General features: G+C 50.9%; 8 protein-coding genes across 8 annotated transcripts; 4 read left to right on the top strand and 4 right to left on the bottom strand.

Annotated features, from left to right (window-relative positions):
* Positions 1-372: 372 nt before the first annotated feature.
* Positions 373-1,212, top strand: N7511_003076 (uncharacterized protein; the record flags this gene model as incomplete). The annotated part of the gene is made up of 1 exon (XM_057125501.1): positions 373-1,212. One exon carries the CDS (start codon positions 373-375, stop codon positions 1,210-1,212), a length of 840 nt encoding a protein of 279 aa, XP_056987660.1.
* A 244-nt stretch (positions 1,213-1,456) lies between these two features.
* On the bottom strand, positions 1,457-3,082 carry N7511_003075 (putative MFS transporter; the record flags this gene model as incomplete). Its single annotated transcript, XM_057125500.1, has 6 exons — positions 1,457-1,629; positions 1,677-1,731; positions 1,794-1,866; positions 1,927-2,119; positions 2,191-2,783; positions 2,859-3,082. The coding sequence occupies 6 exons, from the start codon at positions 3,080-3,082 to the stop codon at positions 1,457-1,459; spliced, it is 1,311 nt and encodes a 436-aa protein (XP_056987659.1).
* Positions 3,083-3,430: 348 nt separating this feature from the next.
* Positions 3,431-5,125, bottom strand: N7511_003074 (glycosyl hydrolase family 79 C-terminal domain-containing protein; the record flags this gene model as incomplete). Its single annotated transcript, XM_057125499.1, has 2 exons — positions 3,431-4,233; positions 4,315-5,125. The coding sequence occupies 2 exons, from the start codon at positions 5,123-5,125 to the stop codon at positions 3,431-3,433; spliced, it is 1,614 nt and encodes a 537-aa protein (XP_056987658.1).
* A 2,018-nt stretch (positions 5,126-7,143) lies between these two features.
* N7511_003073 (uncharacterized protein) lies at positions 7,144-8,548 on the bottom strand (the record flags this gene model as incomplete). The annotated part of the gene is made up of 6 exons (XM_057125498.1): positions 7,144-7,184; positions 7,250-7,841; positions 7,898-7,933; positions 7,994-8,138; positions 8,196-8,278; positions 8,336-8,548. The coding sequence occupies 6 exons, from the start codon at positions 8,546-8,548 to the stop codon at positions 7,144-7,146; spliced, it is 1,110 nt and encodes a 369-aa protein (XP_056987657.1).
* A 769-nt stretch (positions 8,549-9,317) lies between these two features.
* On the bottom strand, positions 9,318-11,245 carry N7511_003072 (uncharacterized protein; the record flags this gene model as incomplete). The annotated part of the gene is made up of 4 exons (XM_057125497.1): positions 9,318-10,637; positions 10,841-11,087; positions 11,134-11,169; positions 11,223-11,245. 4 exons carry the CDS (start codon positions 11,243-11,245, stop codon positions 9,318-9,320), a joined length of 1,626 nt encoding a protein of 541 aa, XP_056987656.1.
* Positions 11,246-11,468: 223 nt separating this feature from the next.
* N7511_003071 (WD40 repeat domain-containing protein) lies at positions 11,469-12,727 on the top strand (the record flags this gene model as incomplete). The annotated part of the gene is made up of 4 exons (XM_057125496.1): positions 11,469-11,509; positions 11,561-11,726; positions 11,776-12,423; positions 12,482-12,727. 4 exons carry the CDS (start codon positions 11,469-11,471, stop codon positions 12,725-12,727), a joined length of 1,101 nt encoding a protein of 366 aa, XP_056987655.1.
* A 740-nt stretch (positions 12,728-13,467) lies between these two features.
* Positions 13,468-15,945, top strand: N7511_003070 (thioredoxin domain-containing protein; the record flags this gene model as incomplete). Its single annotated transcript, XM_057125495.1, has 4 exons — positions 13,468-13,563; positions 13,612-13,729; positions 13,779-15,281; positions 15,329-15,945. The coding sequence occupies 4 exons, from the start codon at positions 13,468-13,470 to the stop codon at positions 15,943-15,945; spliced, it is 2,334 nt and encodes a 777-aa protein (XP_056987654.1).
* Positions 15,946-17,611: 1,666 nt separating this feature from the next.
* N7511_003069 (CAP domain-containing protein) lies at positions 17,612-18,606 on the top strand (the record flags this gene model as incomplete). Its single annotated transcript, XM_057125494.1, has 2 exons — positions 17,612-18,189; positions 18,252-18,606. 2 exons carry the CDS (start codon positions 17,612-17,614, stop codon positions 18,604-18,606), a joined length of 933 nt encoding a protein of 310 aa, XP_056987653.1.
* Positions 18,607-18,789: the final 183 nt, after the last annotated feature.

The raw sequence follows: 18,789 nt of genomic DNA, 5'->3' as shown, positions 1-18,789 counted from the left end.
AGCCATCTAATCGCTTAAATCTGATACAGTCACGTTATCTTGTAATTGTGGAGGACAAATACGCTAGTCATTCTGCCCGCATTACCAAGATCAACCACTTGTGTCTCGTGATTTCCGGGCGGTAGAGCCAGATCCAGCAGGCGGTCTCGCCCTTCCCCGAGGTCGGAGGTTTCCCGCAATGAACATAACGGCTGGAACCGTCGGTCCAAGCCGAGTACTCGGCCAACGCCGTGTCGGGGAACTTCCAAGATTCCATTAAATGTGCCGTATCTCCCCATAGCCTAGCTTTCTCAATTAAACTTGCCTTTCTCTCCTCTCCCACCCCCCTCTCCTCCAAAGTAACATCCCACTCTCCATCCAAATTACCCCGCCATGGGCAACGATAAGAAGATCGGTGCCTACTATGCACCAACCGGTGGCCTGCCACCGCAGACCCAGCTCCTGACCGACCGTGCCATGTTCACCGAAGCCTACACCGTCATCCCCAAAGGCACATTCAGCGACATCGTAACAAGCTTCCTCCCCTTCTGGGACAAGACCCGGTTATGGGTAATCGCCCGCCCACTCTCCGGCTTCGCCGAAACCTTCTCGCAATACATTATGGAAGTCCAACCCGGCGGCGGCAGTGACCGAGCCGAGCTCGACGACAGCGCCCAAGGCGTGCTCTTCGTCGTCGAAGGCCAAATCACCGTCACGCTCGACGGCGAAACGCACAACCTCACCGAAGGCGGATACGCATACCTGCCGCCCAAGAGCGGCTGGACGCTCCGCAACGAGGGCGTCGAGACCGCGCGCTTCCATTGGGTCCGCAAGGCCTACGAGGCCGTTGACGGTCTGGAGTACCCGACCCCGCTGTTCCTGAACGAGAAGGAGATCGCGCCGACAGTGATGCCCGATACTAATGGGGCGTGGGCGACGACTCGCTTTGTGGATCCGTTGGACTTGCGCCATGATATGCATGTCACTATCGTGACGTTCGAGCCCGGTGGTGTCATTCCTTTTGCTGAGACGCATGTTATGGAGCATGGTCTTTACGTGCTGGAGGGTAAGGCCGTTTACCGTCTCAATCAGGATTGGGTCGAGGTTGAGGCCGGTGATTTCATGTGGCTGCGTGCTTTCTGTCCGCAGGCTTGCTATGCTGGTGGTCCTGGGAAGTTCCGTTATTTGCTTTATAAGGATGTGAACCGTCACATGAAGCTGTCACGGCCGTGACGGTTGGATGTGAGAGATGATGATTCTTAGGGGTTTATTTTGAAGGGTTTCCGCTAGATCGGATATGTATATAGTCACCTATCAACTAAAATCTGTTTCCTATATGCTTATTTCCATTGATCAAAATGTAGTGGACACCAGTTATCAGGCACTTCTCTGAAGTCTTCTCCAGCATTGACACCTGGGTCTCATCAATATTTACCTTCAAAAAATGGTCTGGTCAACATTTAAAACGCCCCAGCTCCTAATCCCGATGCAACGGGGCATCCTTTGGCAGAATCAACCAGCTCAGTCCCGAGGCAGCAATCAACCCAACAAGCATAGGCTGCAACACCTGCACACCAACCCTAGCAGCAATGATACCCGTCAAAGCCGGGAAAATAGAGCCTCCAATTTGGCCGAAGACGAAGACGAATGCTATTGTGGTTATTAGATAGTAGACAGGAAAAGGTCTAGTGGCTTACCAATTGCGGAAGATCGGAGTTCCGGTGGAAAGATCTTTGTGCCTATAGATATACCCTACATCGAACGTGAGTTAGCTATTCCATATAACGTTGTATGACAACACGGGATGAGCGAACCGTTGCAAAGAAGGGACCCATGAAGAAACCGAGTAAGCTGACGGCGACTGCTTCGGTGATGATATTCGGAACCCTGATTCCATTGAGTCAATCAATCCGAATCATGCATGACATTGGAAGAGGCGATACACACAGCCAGAATACCAACTGTAATCCCAAGGAGAGCACAGCATAAATGAAGATCATCCGCCGCTCCCCAAACCGATGTGTAGGCTCTGCCAAAAGAAGTCGTCCAAGGAATCCACCTCCATAAAAGCCAGCAGGAACATAACCCATCTGCTTGACATCGCCATCGCGGACATTGACGAGGTACTCGACCATCCAGCCTAACCAGATCAGCAACTGTAAACATTCATCGCGGAGAGAACGAAAGAAAGAGAGAAAAAAAGAAACCTACCCCCAGCAGTAATCGCAGCCCCCAAAAAGAAAAAGAAAAACAAACTCAACAACCAAACCCCAGAAATCGAAAGCGTATCCTTGATCTCCCTCAACCCCCCTCCACCAGCATTACTGCCCCTCCTCGTCCCCCTCGCACCAGAACCAGAACCAGAAACCAAAGAGAAAGCAGAAATCATCCGATCCCAGAACGAGACAGCAACAAGCCCAAGATTCGCAACGCCAATCCCCAGCGGGAACGCATAGAAAAGGAACCACTTCGAGTCAGCGTTCGCGGACGCAACACCCGTTGCCACAAACGGCCCAACTAAACACCCGGCCATGTACATGGCATGGATGAAGCCAAGGTAGCGGTGCGCACCGGGTAATGCAGCGACGAATGTATTGGCGTGGGTATCATTGTATGCTTGGCCCAGGCTGGCTAGGAAGAATGTTACCACGAAGAGCGCGAATGGCGGTTGCCAGACTCTAAGGATGTGGGCTAGGATTTGTATGCTGGCTCCTAGACAGAGGATTGGGCCTAGGTCGAGGTGTTGGGTTATTGTGCTGTTTGTTAGGGCTGCTATGAGCCAGCCGAAGAAGGTTGTGCCGTATCTGGGGAGGTTAGTTTGGAAGTAAGAGGCATATTGGAGAGAGAGGTGTTTTGGCGGCTTTTGGTAGGTCACTTACAATACAGCTACCATGTCAGTGTTGATGCCATAGGCGCGGATCACGTAGGGAAGTATTGATCCTAGACTTCCGTCGTTGATGCCCGCCACGAAGAAGGACAGTCCTGCGCTGAGAATCTTGGGATATTTCCATTTGATTTCTGGGGGACTTTGCTCTTGGGTTTCATTTTGGGGTTCGCTGACTGTTTGGAGCACGATGGTCTCCGTTTGAGTGTGTGTGCTCATTGGGGATATGGAGAATTATGCAAGGGTAGAGAGAACAAGCCGAGTTGAAGAAATGAGGTATGAGTTGCTGGAATACGGAGAAAGTCTTGGGGTTGCATTGCGGGGACCCGTTTGCCGGAGTTTAGCCGACTTGCATCTGTGGGGATTTGATAGACTAAAGATGCTACTTAGTTGATGAAGGGACAAGAGAATAGAAGAGAAAAGAAATAAATCAAGCATTCTTCCCCTATCTACTGTGGCCAGAGGTTGACTTTGCACACTTAGAGAGACACTGGGTTATTTACTGTCTTCCATGGATACAAGTCTCAAATTCGATGGTTAATAAACCAGCTAATTACATTGATTACATTATTGAAGAAGATCCAAAAGACTAATCCCCGTATTACAATACACAATGATCGCCTCACTGTCAAGGACGGAGATTCGGGCATGACCGTCCTCCATAGTGACCGTCTCCTGCACCATAGTACCATCAACAAAATGCCCCTTGCCCCCATCAACGGTGTGAGACCATTGCTCTCCAGCCCAGGTTACATTATCTCCATGGCCACCGAGATCAAAGCCCATGGCCGATGTACCCTTCTCAGCGTGCAGTCTTCGAGCATGCATCGACCCGATCTCACCAACATTCAGGATAACCTCGGCACTACCTCGGTCATCCTGGGAGGTATGATCCCACTGCTTCAGATTGACAAGCGCAATACGTGCCAGTTGACCTGACTGGAGATCATACATCGCAAACGCACTAAAGAACTGCGGCATGCCTGGTACCTCAATCTCAATGACCTGACCGAGAGAGTCACCTTTGCCCACAAAGTCGGTGATGAAAGCCGCAGCAGGGAAGACGCCCTGCACAGAAGGACCACGAGTCTGAGTGCCCATATCATTGGGGACCCAGAAAGAATGCGTAGCCTCCGGGCGCATGGTATTCGAGACTCGCTGCACGCCGCGTGCCATTGCGGTCAGGTGGAAGTCAACTGCCCACAGCGCTGCACCAAAAGCGCCAGCAAAGCTGACGGGAGGACCTCCTAGAGCACAGCCCAGCTCGGAAATCACAAACCCAATCTTGCTGTCGGCTTGGTGAATGTATTCAATGCCTCTTCGCATTTTGGGGAAGCGCTCAGCAATGGCGTGGTGGTTCATGAGACGGTCTTTCAGATAGAGTCAGCGTACACGCCTTGAAATCTGCAATGGAAGAAGAACAGAAAGAAGAAACAAATAATGACACATACCCTGCAGCGCCTGCGAATCATATTTGCCCCCCTCATCGGCCTGGTAGTAATGCTGCGCAGCATACTTGCCGTATCCATTCGCATTGAGCTCGTTCTGGAAGATCTTCCGCAAGCCAAAGTCCTCCCCATCTTGGTCCCGCTGTTTGATCACTGTCCATCCAATATCACCCAGCTCAAAGATCCGTCTATCGGCACCTTCCAAGCCCAAAAGCTCAATGGTGCGGTTCTCAATCTCCAGCGCCCGGTCAACATACTGCTCCACTCCATATGAATAGTAATCAGGCTCATTACCCAACGCAATAGCATTGACACGCTCTTTTCCAAGAGCATGGTAGGCGCGCTGGATAAAATCCAGCGAATTGGGAATCCAATCATCGTCCTTGCTGTCAGGCTTGACGGGGATCATGGGCGCCTGGATGGTCATTGTTGCGCTCTGGAATCGCTTGAAGGTGTCGAAATAACTTTGGCCTAGCACGAAGGTATCTTCGCTGGAGTAGGGACAGTCCGGTCCGCTCGCACAGCGAGCGGGTTCTTCTTGTGTTAGGTTGACCTGCACCAGGTCGCCGCTTGTGCCGCCGATGCGGATGATCAAGGGCTTGCTCATGCGCGAGCCGATGGAGTTGATTATGTTTTCGGATAGATCGGTGTCGAATTGGGGGAAGAAGGCGGTTTCGAAGCCGAAACTGAAGAAGTCGGCTGGTACATGGTATGCTTTTTCTGGTGCGTTCTTTTGGATTGTAAGATTGTAAGTCTGGGTATTTGCTTGTGCTAGAGCCGAAAATAGGATGGTTGATGCTATTGATGGTAACATCGTGTGAGAATGCTAGTGTAGATTGAATCTGACTTGCGCTATCTTAGAAGCTGTTGGTCTTTATACTTATACCTGCGAACAACACATCCCCTGTTCTATTCTGCTCGTGCAATTGATCCACCTCAATAGGAGAATTATGGGGAGAGCTCCATATCAGGGATGCTAAGGGCCTGGGGTACAGTATGTGCATTGTATATTCTCCTGAACTGGTCTCGTCGATCCTGTGTTTACGGGGGTGATAGTAAGGTGGGCCGTCGATTATTTCTCACTTTGGTAATAAGCCATGTGTACAGTACATGTAAACGGAGTCTGCCTCGAGGTAATGCTCTTCACTGTAGACCCTATTTTATTCTGACGAAAAAATGGGGCGATGCGCCGCGTGTTGTCATGATCTGCATATCTTGTACTTCGTGTACTGACTATGTGAAGGCTCGGTCCTTTAAATTTTGGAGAAAAGTCTGTTCGCTCTTAATCAAAGCATTGTCGAATCCATAGAATTCTCTTGAAAGGTGACGACATCCTGAACAAGTTTCGTCGTAACTATCTGGGATATCAACAAGGCCGTAATAGAATAAGACCGCCTGTCTTACATCCGAGAAGGCTGAATAGTTTTCTCCTTCTTGGTATAATAGTACATTGCAGACGTTTGCTTATTTCTAGCAACGCACTCGAAAACCGGGAGATGACTTGATGACTCCTCGATTATAGCGCGAATCTCATGTTACAGGCGACATCCATTACTCACTGCTCGCCCATGTCATCAAATGCACAGATATTTCAATCATTCGTACTCTGCTAGACTGCGATGGTGATTTCAGGAAAGACTAGATTGTGCACAATGAGATTCATAGAGATCCTCAATCTCGAGGTAATCATCCCGCTTATACATACCTTTGGGCGAGCATTTAGATTCTCACCAAGAGCAAGATGATCAGTACTCTTGAGATATACTATATTTGATTTATGGGTGAAACTCCATGATACACTGCGGCGGCTCTCACAAGGGACGACGTTGTCGATATCTGATCAACATAGCAGCGAGCGTGAACATTGAAAATTGCCAGGATCACCCCACCGTACAGTATGCAAATATGGACTTCACAGCCTGATCTTGAGAATGTTTCAAAGGCACAGTGTAAGGCTACAATAGCCCCATATGATTCCTATACTTGCAGATCCTAAAGCTGGCCCGACCAGACTGGATCACCCCTGACGTGGAACATCGCCTCAATTATTCGCATGTACTGTACTGTAAAGTGTTCTGTGTATTTTTATAATCTGTAGATCACATCGGAGGTCATATCAAGCTCTTAAACTCTCTTGGCAGTATATGGACGAACTAATGCACGTTTCTAAAATCATTCCCTGGTTACAGTACTGTAGATCGACAAGCCGAACAATCCGGCGCTCTCGCCACTCTACTGTACTGTACCTATGACAATCGGCCTGTACGTGTACAAATTCCGGGTGGCAAATAGACTTGCCGATCTAAATTTGCTTGATTTCATTTTGCGAAGATCGGTCAATCATTTGCCTGGATGATACAGCCTTACTCCGCCATTGGGGCTGACTTGCAAATCATTGAATGGACAAACATAAAATCTAATACATGTTCAAGATGAAATCGATGAAATCATTTATTGCTAGATATTCTCGATCTGATGGTATTGTACTCCGTACATGTGGTTTTGCTACTGAAGAAACAAGATTTGTCAGGCTTGTCAGGGCAACAGAATATATGACATCAACCGACTCAGGGGTAACCGATTGAATATTTTAGGAGTCGAGAAAATGATATCGATTAAGCTAGGGGTTGAATCGAACTGCGCTGGCCGTAGTATTAATCTTGAATGTACGTATGAAAGTTCCAGCGGCTTGAACAAATGAAGCGCCATAGCAAAAGCAAGGATATCACCACAACAATGACGTATATGAAATTTGAGACTGAAATCTTTTGTATAATCCGACTTCTGCCTGCGTTGTATAAGCTTCCCTCAAGCACAACAAGAGAATCCCTTTCAAAAGATAGCAGTAGCATTTGCATGCGAACCAACACCCCCTATAATGTTAAACCAATTAGCAGACCCCCAACCTACCCAAGACCACATAGAGAATAGCACATACCAGGCATATTAGCAGGAGCACTCGTAATGAAAAACGACCACCTCCCCTTCTCACGACACAACCAAGCCAGCTTCTCCAAATCCCACATCTCGCCAATGGGGCAACCCCAAAGCGCCAACAAGCTCTGATGCAAATAATCATGGCTGGGAACCGGCCACGCCTCGAACGTCGGCGAATCCCCCGCAACAGCAGCAAAATAACAATCATGCAGCCAGTCCCGCAGATCCTGCTCGCGCGCTACGCCCGCAAAGCACAGGTCGTCGTGGGACCGTGTTGCTGCTGCATAGCGGTCCTCCGAGCTGAGCTGGTAGTACCTGTCTACGAAGCCCGAGCGGATGAGGAGAATGTCGCCGATGCGGATGTCGCCGCCTTGGGATTGGGGGCGGAGGTCTAGGCCTTGGGATTTGGCGCAGTCTTGGAGATCGGCTAGGGTTATGTTGTGGGTTGTGTAGGGGTCATAGGGCTTGTTGTGGGTTTGCGCGTAGTAGTAGTAGTCTAGGAGGATTCCTCGGCCGGCTATGCCGTGGTTTGCCCAGTGGTGGATGCTGCAGCGGTGGTTTGCTGTCGGGCCTAGGAAGTCGGTGCTTTTGGCCTGGTTTGGGTTGGAATTTGATTTGGAGGTTTGAGATGGGGAGGGCTTTTGCTTACCCCGTTGTAGAATAGCTTGCTGTCAATGTGGGAGAACTAAGATGCTTTGTGAGATTGAGTGTGTCGAGATCACCGTAGCTGGACTTCACGACTTACGTGCCTAAAACCATCCCATTGAGTGCCACTCTGCGTGTTCATCGTGTAGGTATCATCGTAGGATATATCTTCGGCCAGCGTCTTGATATTATGTTGGAAAACCTCCCGGTCAAAAGCAGGCTTTTCAGGTACTGTGAGAGGAAGACTGAGCGGTATAAATGGTGAGCAAAGGAACAACATCCACTGTGTTGTTTCTACCTACTCCAATCGAACCATTTCACCAGTCTCAATCTCGGCAGTCGAAGCCTTCACCCGCTGCGGCGTCAAAAGATTCAATCGACCCAACTATAGCCCAATTAGTTGCGAGAAACAGATAGTCGGTGTGATCAGCAAATAAATAACCTCGTCATCTTTTCCCCAGACCCAAGCAGCATCCTCCGGTGCGCCGGGCAGTTTCGGTAGATTCTTGATTGAGGGGAACTGCGTGTTGTTCGGATTCCAGGGTAATTGGTCGGGGACTTGGACTGAAGAAGCCATTTCGGGGATATTGCTAGGTGATTCGTGCTCGATCTGGCTGGCGATTGCGGAAAGCCTGGAAGAACTACGCGGGGCCATAGCTTAAGAATGATATAAGAGTGTGGTTATAGTAGTTTACAGGGTCTGGTACCGAATTCCTTTGTCTAGGAAGGGTTCAGGTTTATATGAACTGTATCTGAGTAAATTGCTGCCGAGGGTCTTGCAGGGCTGGTGATATCCGAGGCTAAATTCGGGCCTACAACTACAGGAATCCACTAGGAACTGCGGGGGATATTCCAAGTGATATCTTCCGAAAGCCGGGGATGCGGAGATTGAGCAGTTTTCTCCACAATGACGTGTATATGGGGAATGTGAAGTTACGAAACAGTTCAAAATATATCTTGCGCAGGCCAATTGGCCTCGTTTTTTGCCATTTTCATTTGGAGGGAGTTTCTCCCAGGTGGTATACACACAACGATGTCTGCCTCGCCAATGGCGGGCTTGAATCTACTCCATATGGAGGTTCGTGGTTCATCTGCCACTTTCTGCACAAAACATGAGGGAAATAGCCGCCCGATCCGGGAATTCAAGGAAAGACGCTGCAGGAAGGGTATGCATGACAGAGAGAACGAAATAGAAAGTAAACAAAATTCAAGAAACACCCATAATTGCTGGTTCGCACAAACTTATCGTATGGCCATCCCGGTGTGCCCCCCTAAGACCCAGATCCCATTGCGCCGAAGACAAGAAAACGATTCAAGACGAGTCAACCGTGAGTATTCGTTTCGGTCGTTGGTCTTACCACCCCTAAAGATCAAAAGACATAGCAATCATCGCTGAAAGGACATGAGAGAAAGTGAGGATTCGTCTAGCTCTGGGAAGGCACACCGGTAGACTCGGACTGGGGCCGGCCTCCACGGCCACGACCATAGCCACGGCTGTATCCACCGCGTCCGCGTCCGAAACCACGGCCACGGCCACGACCGCGGTAGTTGGGACGGTAGCCATCCACGCTGCCTTGTCCGAAGGTCTCCATGTTGCGCTTCTCCTCTTCACCGCGCCACTCACGACCACCAACGCGAGCGGTGTTTTCTTCACGGTCACGAGCTTCACTCGAGATGTTGTCGAAGAAGGATGAGCGGCTGTACATGCTGTTGGAAGCCGCCGCGGGGTGATTGGCAGCATCCTGGGATTCCATCTCCTCCGCGTGAGCCTCAGCCTCCGCGGCAGGGACTCCAGTAGCAATAGCCTCCTTGACCAAATCCTGCTTGTTGAACTTGGCGTTTGCGGTCTCGAAATCGTAATCAGACTGGGGGACTTCGATCTTCTTGTGCTGCTGCTGCTGGTTGTGGTGACGAGGTCCTCCGCGGCCACCACGAGGCTGGTGCTGGTGCTGGTGCGGATGCTGGTGGTGCGGATGCTGGTGTGGGTGACCTCCGCGGCCACCACGGGCGCCATCATAAGGACGCATGTTGTTCATCTGCTGGGTGAGAGCGTCCACTGGGGCATCAGACTGCTTCTGAGCACCTGGCTGTGGCAGCTTCGCCATAGCGGCGGCGACGGCAGCAGTAGCAGCTGCGGTAGCATCGGTGATAGGTTGGTTGTTGGCACGAGGAGCAGCCTTGGGAGCCGCAATCGGAATAGCAGGCATCACACGGCCAGATTTGTGGGGGACAGGTGCGGGGGCCGAGCCGACAGAAGCTTGGACTTCAGCCACCGACGGCTTAGACTCGACGGGTGGGGGCGGGGCATTCTGAGCGGCAGGAGTTGCGTCACGGCTGTTGGGCTTGCTGGGTACCTTATCTCCAGCGGGGAGTTCACTGGAGAGCTCGGAAGTGGGCTTCGGGCCGGGGGCAACACCTGGAGGGCCAGGGCGTTGAGGACCGGGCTGCTGACCAGGGGCCATGGGCATTGGTGGAGCGAATTGGCCGGGGCCAGGAGGGAAGGCACCAGGAGGGGGGTACCACCCAGGAGGAGCACCATAAGGAGGGAAGCCAGGACCGGGAGGGAAAGGAGGCGGAGGACCGAAGCGTTGGCCATAAGGTGGGTAAAATCCCTGTTGGAATTGAGGCTGTTGGCCATAGCCGGGAGGTGTCTGACCGGCACCTTGAGGTGGCTGGGGAGGGCCCTGAGGAATACTTTGGGGGCCTGATTCGGTTGCTTGACCAGGAACGGGTCGTTGCATGCCCTGTTTCACAGTTAGCGCGGGTGTAAGCATTAGAAGAATGAACCAGGGCAAAGTGAATTTGATCATCAGAAGGAAGGCAACGGAAAACTCTACACGGTTTTGCGCATTCAGAACAGGTCTGTGGTTTACATCCGAAAATCTTTCATCATTTGATCAATTGGCCAATAGGCCGGGGTTTGGGGAGTCGTTGGTGGTTGACTTACGCCAAGAATCGCAGGGTCGTCGGGTACGCGGGGCGCCTCTGGCTGTGCTGCTTCCTTCTGCTCCTCGGAAGCGATGCTGATATCCTTCACATCACTGCCGCGGAAGACGATATATTCGTAGACACTGGTGGAAGGGGGCACCTCCTCTGCGGGGTTACCCCGGCGTCCCTCAGATCCAAATGACATAACATTCTCAAGAGCTATCGTCGAGGCTTCGGGGTTGATTTCATGGAGTGTGCCGACATAGCTAACTCATTAGCTTAATTCATAGATGGCATACATAGAAGACTCACCGAATGTCGCTCTTGGAGATCAGGTTAAAACGCTGACTGCCAGGTGTTAACTCCCTCCATTACCCCAGGAACTCCGAGGGCGGACTGACCCAATGAGATGGTTCATCTCCATGATTGAGAACTGCGCGACGTCGCGCGGGGAAACGAAGAGGATGGGAGACTAGCGGGGACGAGGTTGAAGATGAGATAAGGTGATGATGCGAGGAGAGAAGCGCGTAGAAGAGCAAAATCTGTGGTTTTGTGGTGGATTCGGGCTACGGCGGACTACATAAGCTCAGGTAGCAGTTTGACGGAGGCATTGGAGGGGGAGTTTGATAGCATCAACGACAACAACAATGACTACTTCTTCCAATCGGGATCATTTCTTTCAGACATCGTGAGCTTCTGTCTGGTGGGATTGTATTGGACATACTAATTGATTCTCTAGGGCTTCCCTGGATGAGCAGGAGCGGAAGGATGCAAAGTCTCAGAATACCAATGGCAATCCCATTCGCCTGCAGGGAAAGATCCTGGCAGTCCATTCAGATCCTTTGAGCAATGGTTCAATCTATGTAGCACAAAGCAATGGCTCTGTGAGGAGGATTAATCTTGCTGTACGTGCAACTCTACTCGCAGATCATTATCAATTCTCACCTTCTACAGACAGGAGAAACTGCCAACGTGTTCACAGGACCGATGGCTCCTGTGACAAGTCTTTGTGTGAGCCCTGATGGAAAGATTCTGTTTGCCGGGTGCTGGGACAAGGCTGTGTGGAGCTGGGATGCAACCTCAGGTCAAGTCCGCCAGAAGTACGAAGGCCATGCCGACTTTGTCCGCTCTATCACCAGTGCGAGACTGCGCGGAGAGGACCTCCTGATTAGTGGCGGTGCTGATGCACAAGTTCTGGTTTTCAAGATCTCCACTGGCGAACGTATTGAGACCTTCAAGGGCCACGCCCGAGGGATCCAAGACCTTGCAGTGGACCCTGAATCGGAGGATCTTCAACCTATTGTATTCAGTGCGGGCAGTGATAGGGAGATTCGTCAATTCAGCATCTTTGACAGCAGCAATATCCCTGATCCTCTACTTCCTCATGAAACCAGCGTTTACAAGCTCTTCTTCGACAACGATGGCGATCTCTGGACTGCTTCCGCCGACAAAACTGCCAAATGTTTGGTTCGTGCGGACTCATGGAAGGCTAACATGACCCTGGAGCATCCCGATTTTGTACGGGATGTTGTCGTTCATGAAACTGGAGGCTGGGTCGTGACCGCTTGTCGCGATGAGGAGGTTCGAGTATGGAACCGATCGGTAAGTGCTTCCTCTTTCTTTTCCGAAACTGAGCTCTAAATTATACTAACCGATAAAGACTGGCGAGCTCTATCATACTTTCTCCGGTCATTTTGAGGAGGTTACTGGTCTTGTTCTGGTCGGATCAACCGTCGTCAGCGTGGGTATCGATGCAACCATTCGCCAATGGTCTCTTCGACCTGATGAACTTCAAAAATCGGTCGAGCTGGCTAAGACGCCAGTGGTCGAGGAAGAGGAACCGAAGGCGGAATCCATGCTCACTGAAGAAGAAGAACGGGAGTTGGCCGAACTCATGGACGATTAGATGGTCCGATACCCACTTTGTTTTGAATATGTGCATATCTAGAAACACCATGTCTATAATTTGAGTCTTCGAATGCTATCAGGTCTCATCTTTAAGTTTGATCATGGCGTACGAGGTATTACCCTGCATAAGGTCACCCGACTGAGGCGACATACGTATGTACCTCGAAGCTGTGAACCTTCTAAATTCGGCTGCTCATTTGGCCAATTTTTTTGAGTCTTATCTTGATAGATAATGGGTACGAAGTAATAAGTTGAATGCATGTACAGGATGGTACATTATGGTGGGCGGTCATAGACATTAGTATATGACTGTTGGTGCGGTCAGTTCTCACTTGGTCGCAATTTTATTCAGGTATCTTTACATTCGGATTCTACACCTATTCTGGTGTTCATAAACATAACATCAACAAAACAGCTTGATCTACAACGAGCAATTGAAGTATTCGCATACCTCACGTGACCTTCCTGATGCAGCCATGACGCACATGGCCGATCTCCCGCGTCTCTCGACCTTCGCCCCGACCCCGCCTATGGCCGTTCTTCAACCCCCGGTCTTTTTGTCACGCTATAACTATACCTTGATTTCGACCTTTGTATTTGAAGACGTCGGGCACAGGTACACTACTGTGCGGGTATTGCCGGATCCCGTTAGTTACCCCTCTTAAGCCGCGGCCTAACGACCACCCACCCTCCCCCCGGGGAAAAAAAAAGTCTTGATAACTGTACCACCGCGTCACCATGGCAGCCTCGGGAGTCCATTCCCACCCCCGCCATGCAGTACCTGAAACAGGGCCCAAAATGGTGAATCGTCTAGATCAAAGCAGATCACCCTATGTGAGTGTGTCTTCAAGGGATACTTGTGCCAAAACTGACAGATTGTAGGTCCGAGGACACGCGAACAACCCCGTGGCATGGCAGACGTGGGATGCGGAAGCTATGGAGCTTGCCAAGAAACATAATCGACTAATCTTCTTGAGCATCGGTTACTCTGCTTGTCACTGTGAGTTCTAATTTAGGTACCAAGGTGGGGTTATTCTAACATTGTACAGGGTGCCATGTCATGGAAAAGGAATCGTTCATGTCGCCGGAAGTGGCGTCGATCCTAAATGAATCCTTCGTCCCGATTAAGGTCGATCGCGAAGAACGTCCAGACATTGATGACATTTACATGAACTATGTCCAGGCCACCACGGGATCTGGTGGCTGGCCTTTGAATGTTTTCTTGACACCAAACCTGGAACCCGTCTTTGGTGGTACCTACTGGCAAGGCCCTAGCTCGACAACATTCATGGGACCGGATGCAATTGGCTTCGTTGAGATCTTGGAGAAGCTGAGAGATGTCTGGCAAACACAACAGCAACGCTGCCTTGAAAGCGCGAAGGATATTACTAAACAGCTCAGAGAATTTGCCGAGGAAGGAACACACTCCCATGGAGAGCGTGAGGTGGACGAGGACATGGACATTGAGCTTCTAGAGGAAGCTTATCAACATTTCGCATCTCGATACGACTCGATCAACGGCGGTTTTGGTCGCGCGCCCAAATTTCCTACTCCCTCCAACCTCAGCTTCCTACTCCGACTCGGTGCCTATCCCACCGAGGTCAAAGATATCGTTGGGCAGGATGAGTGTGAACAAGCTACCGCAATGGCTGTTACCACCTTGGTAAACATGGCTCGTGGTGGAATTCGGGATCATCTCGGTCACGGATATGCCCGCTACAGCGTGACGACGGATTGGAGTCTCCCTCATTTCGAGAAGATGCTCTACGACCAAGCCCAGCTGTTGGACGTCTATGTGGATGCGTTCCGATTGACCCATGAGCCTGAACTTCTCGGTGCTGTGTATGATCTTGCCGCCTACTTGACTACAGAGCCACTACAATCGCCCACCGGGGGATTTTTTTCTTCGGAAGATGCGGACAGCTATCCAAGCCCCAATGACACCGAAAAGCGCGAAGGTGCCTTCTATGTCTGGTCATTCAAAGAACTGACTCAAGTTCTTGGTCCTCGAGATGCCCCTGTCTGCGCACGACACTGGGGTGTCCTTCCAGATGGCAATGTTGCACCAGAATACGACCCACACGACGAGTTCATGAACCAAAATGTGTTGTCCATCCGGGCCACACCAAGCAAGCTTGCTAAAGATTTTGGCCTCAGTGAGGAGGAGGTGGTCAAGATTATCAAGACTGGAAAGCAGAAGCTGCACGACTACCGCGAACGAACACGCGGACATCCAGATCTAGACGACAAAATCATTGTTGCATGGAACGGTCTGGCAATCGGGGCACTCGCCAAGTGCAGCGCTCTCTTTGAGGAGATTGAAAGTTCGAAGGCTGTTCAGTGCCGCGAGGCTGCAGCACGAGCGATCAGCTTCATCAAAGAGAACCTCTTTGACAAAGCCTCAGGACAGCTCTGGCGTATCTACCGTGACGGCAGTCGTGGTGACACCCCCGGCTTCGCTGATGATTACGCATACTTGACCAGTGGTCTGCTTGACATGTACGACGCTACTTTTGACGACAGCTATCTCCAATTTGCCGAGCGATTGCAAAGTAAGTCCGATCTTGTTCTTTGGGTTGCATTTACTAACATTTGACAGAATACTTGAACGAATACTTCCTGGCCGAATCAGGCTCGACGTCGACCGGATACTATAGCACCTCCTCAGTCACCACACCCGGCATGCCCGGCCCACTCCTTCGTTTGAAGACTGGCACCGAGTCTGCTACCCCCTCTGTAAACGGCGTGATTGCACGAAACCTCCTCCGCTTGGCAGCCCTCGTCGAGGATGAGAGCTATCGGAGCCTGGCCCGACAGACCTGCAATTCTTTCTCCGTGGAGATTATCCAGCATCCATTCCTATTTGTTGGATTACTGGACGTGATCGTGGGTCTTCAGATTGGCACTCGCACAGTGACAGGCGTTTTCTCTACCGCCGAACTCCCTTCGAGTCTTGGCCGTACCGAAGAACCCCTTTCCGCACGAGACCTGATCAGGCGACGGGTCCGGGCCAAGGCTGGCATGGTAGTTTCCTCATCTATCGTGGCAACCTCGCTTATCGACATCCGTCCCACTCATCTCAAAGACTTTGTGGGCAACCAGTCCTTCTGGCTCAAGTCGCGCAACCCGCTTTTCAAAGAACTCAAAGCCGGCGAGCCAGCCAAGAATTACCTGATGGTGTGTGAAGCGGGCAAGTGCACGACCGCTGACCTATAGAGTCGTATGCCATGATTTTACTTGATTACGTGGGTGATTTCAGGGGTTTGTGGCGTTCTGGCCGTTTGGTCCTTTTTGTGTACATTGCAACGTACGTGGATATGAAATTCATCGGGTCTCACGCCTTACATCTGGACCCTGTGGCGGTCTCGAAATGCCGACGCAGCTAGTCGTAGAAGTTTCCTCAGGTCGATCGCGATCTACCTCAGCATGAGAATTAGGGTATGGATCTCTGTGGTATGACGTTTCCGATGCAGTTTAGGCACCTGTCTCACTCGGGGGTCCCCGACAACTAACGCCTAACGCTAGGAGTTTCCACGGCTGATGCGAAATTACCGTATCTTTGCATGTTTGATTGGTCGTGTTTTCAACGATCGCAATAATGATGCGTCGTGTTTCCAATCTTCTATTTCTTTTTCTTTTCTTTTCTTTTCTTTTTTTTTTTCTTTTCTTTTTTTTTCGTTATCCACCAACGCACGATGATCCATGGGCAATATTGGGGCACGGCTGAACTCAATAAACAGGGAATTGATACGTGCACATTGCAGGTATTCTGCTTCTATTGTGCATTTATAGGGAAATAATAGCTCTTTTCACTCATTCCATGTATACCGTACCCAACGCAATCCACTACCTCATGGCTGAAACGTCGCACTGGGGAATTAATCTATCTGGGATCAGCCCGTGCAAGTCGAATGGACCAGACCCAAAGCCAAGTTATTTAGTGGGCGTTGCAAGTGGGTCTGTGTCGTCTTGTTTGGTCCTTTTCTGACCTGTGATTGGCCAATTCGGCGATTTGAAACTGTTCCTGGCCAGGGGTTATACTCCCCGTCTCCATTGTGTTTGATGTCCCGATCTCGAATGGAGTTTTTGTTTGGTCTTTTTTACAGTCCGGGTGACACTTTCCTGTCCACGGTACTTCTAATTGCTCTTTCATTGTTCTTTTGTTAATCCACTTTCCAACGCGCGGCTAATAGGGGGGCTTCTGTACAATACAGCATAGTACTATGGCACTAGTGGAGAGGGTCCAGGGGGGGGACGATCGCCTCTTTTCCATACAATTAATACAGATCCTTAATATCAGATAGAAATGAACAAATTACCAGGCCAGACTCTCTCGGAGAATATTTGATCAAGGTCCATGGTTCCATTCTCTGACCCAAACACCAATTGAGTGGGAATATCGGACGCGTAGGAATGTAGTCAAGAATGTGCCAGGCTTGAGGGTGGCCGGGCAAGGTATGTACCAGGTCAAGAGGTTGGTGATAGTAAGTCCGGCATGAGAGAAAGCAATAAGTAGTCCAGACAGACACCAGTCTCCCAAACGAAGACTGAACACTTATAATAATAAAAGCGAAATCCTTAACCTCCTCATCTCATTAAACTAATTTGCGACATTCGCACGGCCCCCACTCTCCCCTTTCTACATTTACTCAACGCATCCCTCTCTTTCTCTCCCTTCTTCACGCTTCACTCTTTCAGCCTCTCCTCTCTCTCTTTCTCTTCACTCTTTGAAGAAAGAAGATTGTCTAGGCCCGTCATTCCTTAAGCGCCAGCCTGAAACACTCCTTTTGTTGAACAGTAGATCTGTTTAACTCTCATCCCGACCATCACAACTTCCTGGGGAAGTTCTCTTACATCCTTTGATCTGTGATTCTCACCCGATATGCGTTCTACTTTGATCTTCGCCGCAATGGCCGCTGGCGCCTGCGCCAAGGTTGTCCAGAAGGATGTCTACGTGACCGACTGGACCACCACCACCGTCACCGAGACTGTCACCGCCTGGCCCACGCACACCCCGACCACCCAAGCTCTGGTCAAGGAGGACACTGTTGACTCGCAAACCTCTGCCGCCCCGACCGTCAATGCCTTGCCCACCGTCGATCTGACCAAGAAGTCCACCGTGACCGAATCCGCTACCCAGGAGGCCGCGGCTGCCACCCCGGACGCCGTGGTTGAGCAGGCTCCTGCCCCCACCACCAGCGCTACCACTTGGTTCTCCACCTCCTACTGGACTGAGGGTGCCGCTGCTGCCACCACCTCCGCTGCCCCTACCACCCTGGCTGCCACCACCACCGCTGCCGCTGCCGCCGCGTCTACTCCTGCCAACACCTACCAGCAGGCCATCCTGTACAACCACAATGTCCACCGCAGCAACCACTCTGCTACCTCTGTGACCTGGTCTGGATCCCTCGAGTCCAGTGCCCGTACTCTTGCCGCCAAGTGTGTTTACCAGCACGACACGTGAGTATCCCTGTATCCCTTTCCCACGACCACCACAGTACTGACATTTTCCCCCCCCTTAGTTCCATTGATGGTGGTGGCTACGGTCAGAACATCGGATACGGTGTTGAAGAGGCCTCCATCGGTGAAATGATCACCAACCTGATGTACAACGACGAGATGGTATACTTCGCCGAACTCTACGGAATCGCCAGCCCCGACATGTCCAACTTCGACTCATGGGGCCACTTCTCCCAGATCGTCTGGAAGGGCACTGAGCAAGTTGGCTGTGCCACTGTCGTCTGCCCCTCGCTCGGCAACGCCGGTGGCTCCAACGTGCCATTCACCGTGTGCAACTACTCGCCCGCCGGTAACTACGACGGCGAGTACGCCACCAACGTTCTGGCTCCCCAGGGCGCTGCCATCTACACTGCCTAAGTGACTCGCGATGTACGACTGTTCATATGGAGGAACCACATGTCCGAAACTTGTTCATATGTGGAGGTTGTGATCTGATCTCCTCGGACCATGTATCCTATCATCCCACCCCTCGCCCTCCTTCCTCAATGGCAGTCTCTTTCATTCGCTTGTCTTTGGTCCTTTGTCTCTTTCTCTTCTTGA

Source organism: Penicillium nucicola (assembly GCF_028828085.1).
Source record: "Penicillium nucicola strain IBT 29836 chromosome Unknown utg000002l, whole genome shotgun sequence".
In the NCBI taxonomy this organism is placed as follows: Eukaryota; Fungi; Ascomycota; class Eurotiomycetes; order Eurotiales; family Aspergillaceae; genus Penicillium; species Penicillium nucicola.
This window is presented reverse-complemented; position numbering and strand designations above follow the sequence as displayed.